The 8,773-nt window shown below is 47.1% G+C and overlaps 1 protein-coding gene across 1 annotated transcript; it reads left to right on the top strand.

The window, feature by feature from the left end:
* Positions 1-353: 353 nt before the first annotated feature.
* On the top strand, positions 354-6,411 carry phpt1 (phosphohistidine phosphatase 1). The gene is made up of 3 exons (XM_072566267.1): positions 354-533; positions 3,498-3,622; positions 6,190-6,411. Exons 1-3 carry the CDS (start codon positions 389-391, stop codon positions 6,280-6,282), a joined length of 363 nt encoding a protein of 120 aa, XP_072422368.1. The 5' UTR covers positions 354-388; the 3' UTR covers positions 6,283-6,411.
* The last annotated feature ends 2,362 nt before the right edge of the window (positions 6,412-8,773 follow it).

The raw sequence follows: 8,773 nt of genomic DNA on the forward strand, positions 1-8,773 counted from the left end.
GGTGGGTGTGGGGATTGGGTGGTGTGTGGGGTGTGGGGTGTTGTGGGTGGTGTGTGGGGTGTGCTGTGTGCTCAATGCTGCCTCTTTGGTGAATAATGGGATTAACGCAGTGAGGTGAGGGGGGCGGGAGTAAATAATGCGCATGCTCAGTGAGGTTGTGGGTGGGGTCTAAGTGCCGGGATTCTGTGCAGCATGTGCCATGGGCGGCCACGCCGGTTTGGCGCATGCTCGGTCCCGTGCGGCGGGGTGTGCGCATGCTCGGTCCCGTGCGGCGGGGTGTACGCATGCTCGGTCCCGTGCAGCGGGGTGTGCGCATGCTCGGTCCCGTGCGGCGGGGTGTACGCATGCTCGGTCCCGTGCAGCGGGGTGTGCGCATGCTCGGTCCTCCATGGCGCTGATTTTGTCGGAAGTGGATGATGTCCGCATTGACCCGGGCGGTGTGTTTAAATACGTCCTTATCCGAGTGTGGAGCGACAATGACAACCCCCAGGACAAGGTCATCGTCCGCGGCTGGGCCTCCGCTGAGTATCACGGTAAACGGGAGGGTGGCGCCGGCTCAGGGGGTCACTGGATTCGGGCAGGAGCCCAACCGCCCCCCGAGGTCCCCTCCCCCCCCCTCGCCCTCCCCCCTCCCCCCTTCTTCCCCCCCCCCCGAGGCTCCCCCACCCTCAGCCCCACCCCTTCACCCCCTCACCCCCTCTGAGGCCCCCCCTCCCTCACCGCCCAATGACGCAAGGCTGGGGGGAGATGGGGTGGGGAGATGAGGGAGTTTTTGACTGAATAAAGATTTATTATTATGTGTACGTCTACATGAAAAACTGATAAGTTTTATGCCTCCTGACTACAGCACCTATATTAATAATAAATATATAAATTTTAAAAATGTGATCATTAAGACACAGTTCATCGCCGTCCTGAGAAATGGGAGTTGGATAGGTGGCACTTTCTCAGCCAGCACAGGTATGACGGACCGAATGGCTGTACCCAGCACACAAGTTTTCTATGCTGCCCAGTTGGATGTTGGGGGTGGAGGAGGGGGTGAGTTGGTAGATTGTGAGTGGCAGCGCTCTGGGTGTCAGGATGCACTGTACAGTGAGGTGGGTTACACTGGAATGTTAGAAGGCACCTTGACAGTATGCCGTATAGTTTAGGCTCTTCCAGTTTATGTACTGGATCTTTGAAAGAGCTATCTTCATAATCCCATTTCCCTTCAAGTATTTATCCACTTTCTAATATCCAATTAGATTCCCTATAGTGTGGAAACAGGCCCTTCAGCCCAACTGGTCCACACTGACCCTTCGCAGAGTAACCCACCCAGACCCGTTTCCCTCTGACTAACGCTATGGGCAATTTAGTTCATCCGACCTGCACATCTGTGAGAGGAAACCCACGCAGACAATGTGCAAACTCACACAAACAGTCGCCTGAGGCTGGAATCAAACCCAGGATCCTGTTGCTGTGAGGCAGCACTAAACACTGAGCCACCGTGCCACCCTGGAAATTGCTTTGAGGCATATCGACTCCAATCAAAAACAGTTTCTTCATGCCCTGTGACATGTCAGCATCCTTAAACATGTGTCCATTTGATTATGCACCTGGTCCATATCCCTCCAAACTCTTCCTATTCATATACTGATCCAGATGCCTCTTAAATGTTGCAACTGTACCAGCCTCCACCACATCCTCTGGCAGCTCATTCCATACATGTACCACCCTCTGTGTGAAAACATTGTCCCTTAGGTCCCTTTTGTATTTTCTCTCTCTCTCTCACCCTAAACCTAAGCCCTCTAGTTCTGGACTCCCCCACTCCACTTTGTCTATTTATCCTATCCATGCCCCTCATTATTTTATAAACCTCTATACGGTCACCCCTCAGCCTTTGACGCTGCAGGGAAAACAGCCCCAGCCTGTTCAGCCTCAGCTCAGATCCTCCAACCCTGGCAACATCCTTGAAAATCTTTTCTGATTCCTTTCAAGCTTCACAACATCTTTCCGATAGGAAGGAGACCAGAATTGCACGCAATATTCCAACAGTGGCCTAACCAATGTCCTGTACGACCGCAACATGACCTCCCAACTCCTGTACTCAATACTCTGACCAATAAAGGAAAGCATAACAAACGCCACTTTCACTATCCTATCTACCTGCGCCTCCACTTTCACAGCAGTTTGCATTTACCTGGATTAATTGCCATTTCACCACTCACTCCAATCACTTTCCTCTCTTCCAACCTGTCTCAGCTGCAGATTTTGAGTTTCTGTACTGAGCATCTGATGCTAGTCATTCTGATCAATCAAACAAAGATATGGACGCGATCCGAAATGTGTACTTTGCAGGAAATACAGGACATGATAGATAGTGAGAGTAGTGTGAGACATAATATGCTAGGGCATTTTGAGGTCAAGAAAGAAGTGGTGTTGGGTCTCATGAAGAGCATTAAGGTGGATAAGTCCCCAGGTTACTGAGAGAAGCAAGAGAGGAGATTGCTGGGGCATTGACCAATATCTTTGTATCCTTGTTAGCCGCTGAGGAATCCTGGGGGACTGGTGAGGAGCTAATGTTGTTCCTGTGTTCAAGTTGGGAAACAGGGATAATCCAAAAAACTATAGACTGGTGAATCTCACATCAGTGTTTGGGAAGCTGTTGGAGAGAATCCTTAGGAATAGGATTTACGCACGTTTGGAAAGGGAAAAATGAGGACTACAGATGCTGGAGATCAGAGTCGAGAGTGTGGTGCTGGAAAACAGCAGGTCAGGCAGCATCCGAGGAGCAGGAGAGTCGATGTTTCAGGTCAGAGCCCTTCATCAGGAATTGGCTTGATAAAATCTAATAGGGGCCAGACGGTGGGAAAATCGGAATTCAAACTGATCGATGAATAACATTTGCTTTGGTCTGTGGTTGTATCTTTTCCTCAAATTTAAAATGGGGTGATAAGATTCAGATTCTTAAAACAAAAAGTCACGAACTATAAAACAATTAAAATATGATACCACAGTTTAAAATTATATTTAAAAAACCAGGCTGAGTGGGTGGAGCAGGAGAAAGTGTTGATAAAAGGCAACTTTTAGAGGAAATGCAGAATGGTAGAGTTTATCAGAAATGTTGAATACAGCTAACCTGAAACAATCAGAGCAGTTTTATTGAGGACATTCTAAGTGACTAAAGAAAAACTTTGCAACAATTTGATCAGGCCTTCAGGCACCTATGTTATCAGCGGTCTGAGTCTGGGCAATGTACATGTCCATGCTGCTTACAAATGAGGTTCGATATGGATTCGATTATAGTTTTGAACAGACCCCTGGTGGTGGAGGGAGCTTTTCATGAATCCCACCTTGGGAATGGGAATGGGAATGGGAATGTTTGCAGTGAGTTGTGTGATTGACGTGGTGCCTCCAACCACTGACTGTTCAAGAAGGACCAGTCAGGTGACAGTCTACTTATACTTAACAAATGCCCAACAGTCACGAAATGGTCTTGTGTTTTATCATAACCACAGCTGATATCTATGAGGAAGTGTCTAGCTGGATTCAGAAGAAGGGCCTGCGCTCTGAGTGTCTAGGTGGTGGTCGAATTAACCATAACAGTGAGAAGAAGACCATTCATGTGTATGGATACTCCATGGTAAGGACAAGTGGCATGGTTTATTGCAGCACTGTCAAGGGAGAGCTGCTGCAGAGGCAGTGTTTGGTGTCAGCCGTAACCATTTGGGGCTGTCCCCTAATGAGGAAAGCGCAGGAGGGTGTTCCTGTATTGGGGTTGGGAGGGTGCCAGGGACAGCCGCACGTGTATACTGTTGGGATGGGGACGGGTGCATGTGAACCGTCCAGATGTACAAAGAAAGCCCTCCTCCCCTCCAAATTTATAAATTAGTTCTGAACTGTGTGCCCGGTTCCACGGATACAACGTCCTCTCAGCATATACTATTATAGACTGCTCTATTTTTTTCCCCTAAGTTTCAGTAAGGTTCGATCTTCTTCTCACTGAGAGTATAGACTATAGACACATCCTTTCCTCATAAGAGAAATCCCTTGAACCCAGGAATCAGCTGAGTGACCCTTCCCACAACTGCTTCAATGCAAATACCTTCCAATTTAGGTAAGAAGACCAAAACTCCAAGTGAAGCCATCCAAACACCCTGAATAGTTGTAGCAAGACCTCCTTATTTACTCCATCCCTCTTCCAACATACTTTACTCCTTCCTGATTACTTGCTGTATCTGTCTCCTAACTAGCTTTTATCAAAGATATATCAAGATGTTATGGGGTTAGTGTGGGGAAATGGTTATGGACCACCCTCAAGGGGCTGAATGGCCTGCACCTTTTATTCCCTATGAACAAGGGTACCCAGATTCCTCTTTCTTTCTGTTTAAAGAGGTATTCTGCTTTTCTGTTCTTCTTGCAAAAATGAAACAACTTCATTTTTCCCCCCCACATAATTTATCTGCCATATTTTTAACTGATTCACTGAACCTCTCTATTATCTCTTCCAGACTTCCCCTAACCCCTTCACCACTCGCTTTCCTATTTTCATATCATCATGATTTGGAGGTGCCAGTGGGGACAGAGTTAAAAATCACTCCACACCAGGTTATAGTCCAGCAGGTTTAATTGGAAGCACTAGCTTTCGGAGCGCTGCTCCTTCATCAGGTGGTTCTGACAGCCACAGGAAGGAGCTGCGCTCCAAAAGCTAGTGCTTCCTCGTAAACCTAGATCAGAGTGGTGCTGGAAAAGCACAGCAGGTCAGACAGCATCCGAGGAGCAGGAAACATCGACGTTTCAGGCAAAAGCCCTTCATCAGCATTTCATTCCTGAAACGTCGATTCTCCTGCTCCTCGGATGCTGCCTGACCTGCTGTACTTTTCCAGCACCACTCTAATCTACACTCTGATCTCCAGCATCTGCAGGCCTCATTTTCGCCTTCCAAAATAAACCTGTTGGCTGGTATTGTGATTTTTAACTTGATATCCGGTAACTTGGCCACAATGCAGTTGACCACTCCATTCAAATCATTTAAACTCAGCGAGAATGACTGAGCTGCTGCCTGAAGACCTTGACTGGAATGTGGGAAGCAGGCTATGTAACTCTTGAGGGCATTGCAGCCAGTTCCTCATCTGACCTGGGTAGTGATTGCTCCTTTCTCCATTTAACAGTTTCCCCAGTGAATTGAGGTAATTCAGCACAGGCTAGGATCCCTACAGTCCCTGAACACTACGGGCAATTTAGCATGGCCAATTCACCTGACCGGCACATCTTTGGACTGTGGGAGGAAACCGGAACACCCGGAGGAAACCCACACAGACATGGGGAGAATGTGCAAACTCCACACAGAGAGTCACCTGAAGCTGGAATCAAACCCGGGTAACCACTGCACTGAGCTAGATCCATTCTTACCGAGCCAATTGTAGCAGAGAATTACTTGTAATCCTGCTCATGCATACCTCGGATGGTCATCAAAGATCGATTCTTATTCCACGTTTATTTCTTAACTACATCCACGTCATTATTTCAAAACACAATGTCATCCTCCAGACAAACACGACCAACACTAACTCTACCATCTCCTCATATGAAAAGGTTGCTTCCCTGACAGTCAGTAAAGGTTGAGCAGACATTTCCTCCAGTTCGATATTGTCACCGTGGTTGTGGATCAGCCAGTGTTTACTTAACCAATGCAGTTCCACAGCCTTATCACTGCAGAAAGTTCCCCTTCCATTAGCTGCCCTGACCTGTCCCCATTCTGTCCCCGGCTTCTCTGTTGAGCCTGCCAAGTCTGTGTGCCCCACGTGGCGCGCCTGTTTAACTCTTACGTTGAACATTTCCCCACTGACTCAAGCCACTGGCAGTGGGAGGGTGAGCTGGTAACGAAGCGTGTGGCTGTTTGGGGAATGGGGCTGTGTGGTTGGAGAGAGGCGATATGGGAAGGTGGGTCAGTCCCTGAGGTGACCATCTCCTGAGGCCGTCTCTGCTGAGTGTCGACTGTTGACCCAGTCAGAATCTCAGGTGAAGAGATCGGCCGCTGAAGAGCTGCTGAATCAGGCAAGTGGAACCTCAGACTGAATCAGCTTCTTCAGGAGAAGAATGCAGTAAATCAGACAGTCAGTCCTGATCCGTCCACGTTTGTGAAGGTTTTCTGCTCCCACAGGACCTGAGTAACCAGCTTATCATATTATCTTGTCCTTTTGTGTATAGGGTTATGGACGTGCAAAGCATGAGATCACAGCAGAGCTTCTGAAAGCCAAGTATCCAGACTGCAATGTGACCTGGGCGAATGAGGGTTATTGATGTGACCTGGGCCTGAATGCTGTGTGCAGCCCTGTTGCTCAACTTATTTCCCTCGGCTCTGAAGCCTCTGGTTGGCGATGCACCGATCATGTCTGATTGCAATCTGAATTAAAGTAAATTATTTCTGAAGCTTCCTGACTCTGGGAGAATACGTTGGTCTCTGTCTGTATGGAGCTATATGTATTTACAATCCAAACTCCAGCTCCCCCCGCACACAACGCTTTACTGAGTGAGTGGCTCTGACTGTGGTAGGTGGAGTTCAATGTGTGGAAAGTAGGAGTTCGTCCATTTTGGGGGGCAAGAAAGGGCACTTTCTCAATGGGGAGGAGTTCAGAACTGTGGGCAAGCAGAGATTTACAGGTCAAAGTGCAGAGGTCGCTAAGAACAAGGGCGTGGACCCAAACCCGAATGAGAAAGGTGAATGGAAGTTTGGTTTCATCCCCATCGGGCTAGAATACAAAGGCTGCAAGTTGTGTTCAAGGTGTCCAGAACTCTGTCCAGCCTGTGGCTGGAGAGACTGTGGCCAGTCCTATATGGCAGCAGAAATACACCAGTACTAAAAGATTCAAGTAGGTACATAGGTGACCAATGAGACTATATTCTCTGGTTATAAGGTTGAGGGATGATCCTGTTAAGATCATTAAACGATTGCATTTCACGTGATGGGAAGATCCAGAACAAGGGAGCAAGACATTAAAATTTGAGCCAGGCAGTCCACAATGCCACAATTGTTATAGCGTGTGGCTTGTTCTCTGGAAGCACGTCCTCACATAAAGCCCGAGTGAAAATCCGAAATGCTCCAAACCACTGATGAGGCAGAAAATGTCACATCTGAAACGGATCATTTTTTTGAATAAGTTACTCAGTCGATAAGACCAAGTTGAGTAGATGGAGTTCAGATTCAGGTCAGCATAATGTGATTGAATATACATCTGAATGAGGAACAGGAGGAGGCCACTCAGCCCTTCGAGCCTGCTACAACATTCAATCAGATCATCGCTGATCCGGTTTTAACTATAACTCTACATTCTTGTATATCCCCATATCTTTCAATCCCCCTTGGTAATAAGAAACCTCTGTCTTCTAAGTATTTAAATATTCTGCACCCGCAGTTTTTTGAGGAAGGAACACTCTGGGTAAATTTTTTCTTCCCTTTCTAAATGGGTGACCCCCTTATTTTTAAACTACAATCCCTAGCTCTAAATTTTGCTTCAAGAGGAATCATCCTTTGAAATCACCCAGTTAAATCCCCTGAGAATCTTGTGTTTCATTAAGTCACCTTTGACCCTTCTCAGCTCAAGGGAATGCAGGCCGGGTCTGCCTCACCTTTCTTCATCCAGCTGTATCCATGTATTAGGCCGGTAAACCTCAACTATTTCCAATGCAATAACATTCTTAAAGTGTGTATGGTGCCCAGTACAGTACACAGTACCCCAGATGTGGGTCTCACCAGTGCTCTGTATAACTGAAGTATAACCTCCCTAAGTCTTTGCATTGGACCATTACATTTTGCGAGGTTTCCTGGTAACTTGCTGAACCTAATACTAATCTTCTGTGATTCATGCACCCGGATCCTTTTGTAACTCTCACCACCTAGGTGATGCACTTTTCTTTCTAGCAAAATCGACATTTTCACACTTTCCCACATTGTACTCCATTTGTCGGATCTTTGCCTAATTATGTATCCCTTTGTAGGCTGCTTCTATCCTTTTCACAACTTACGTCCCCCACTATTATTGTGGCATCAGCCAATTTACTTCCTGCACCTTCAGTCTTTTCATTCAAGTCATTGTGTAGAGCTGATGCCTTAGCATTGACCCCAATGACACACCATTTAAAAGTTCCTGCCAGTGTGAAAAAGACTCATTTATTCCGACCGTCTGCTTCCAATGAGCCAAGTTGTCCTCTAGCCGTGCCAAGCTGTAACCCACAACACCGTGAGTTCCAGTTTCCCACATGAATCTTTGATGTGGCAACTTATCAAATGCTTTCTGGAAACCCGCTTTACTGACAGCGCAAGTTATTTCAAAGAACTCGAATAAATTAGTTAAACGTGATTTCCCTTTGGCAAAACAATATTGGCTCCGTCTAATTACTTTGAACATATCTGAGAACCTGTCACAGAGACAGACAGCACAGAAGCAAACCCTTCAGTCCAACCATAATCCAAAACTAAACAAGACCCACCTTGCCTGCACTTGGCCGCTATCTCTCCAAACTTTCTCTGAAGTCAGCGTAACCTTTCCAACGAATTGGCTTTGAACCTGGTGTTGTGGATTTTTGGATCAAAGTGCAGCTGTAAACTGGGGGATAACCTGAGGGACCACTGCAATGCTGGGAGTATGATGGAACCCCCCCACAGGAGCAGATAATACTTTGAGAGATGGCAGCTTGGGTGTAGATAGTCTTTGTTGGAGGGAGCGGGAAGGTGACAAGCCATTTCTTGAGCCCCTGTCACATTGTCAGGCTGTGTGAAGAGTGTCTCACGGAT

The sequence above is a fragment of the Chiloscyllium punctatum genome, chromosome 49, assembly GCF_047496795.1.
Source record: "Chiloscyllium punctatum isolate Juve2018m chromosome 49, sChiPun1.3, whole genome shotgun sequence".
Classification (NCBI taxonomy): domain Eukaryota; kingdom Metazoa; phylum Chordata; class Chondrichthyes; order Orectolobiformes; family Hemiscylliidae; genus Chiloscyllium; species Chiloscyllium punctatum.

Coding starts and splice junctions, on each gene's coding strand:
- phpt1 (XM_072566267.1), top strand. CDS start 389: ATGGCGCTGATTTTGTCGGAAGTGGATGATGTCCGCATTGACCCGGGC. Junction 534..3,497: donor GGCCTCCGCTGAGTATCACG/GTAAACGGGAGG, acceptor TCATAACCACAG/CTGATATCTATGAGGAAGTG. Junction 3,623..6,189: donor ATGTGTATGGATACTCCATG/GTAAGGACAAGT, acceptor TTTTGTGTATAG/GGTTATGGACGTGCAAAGCA.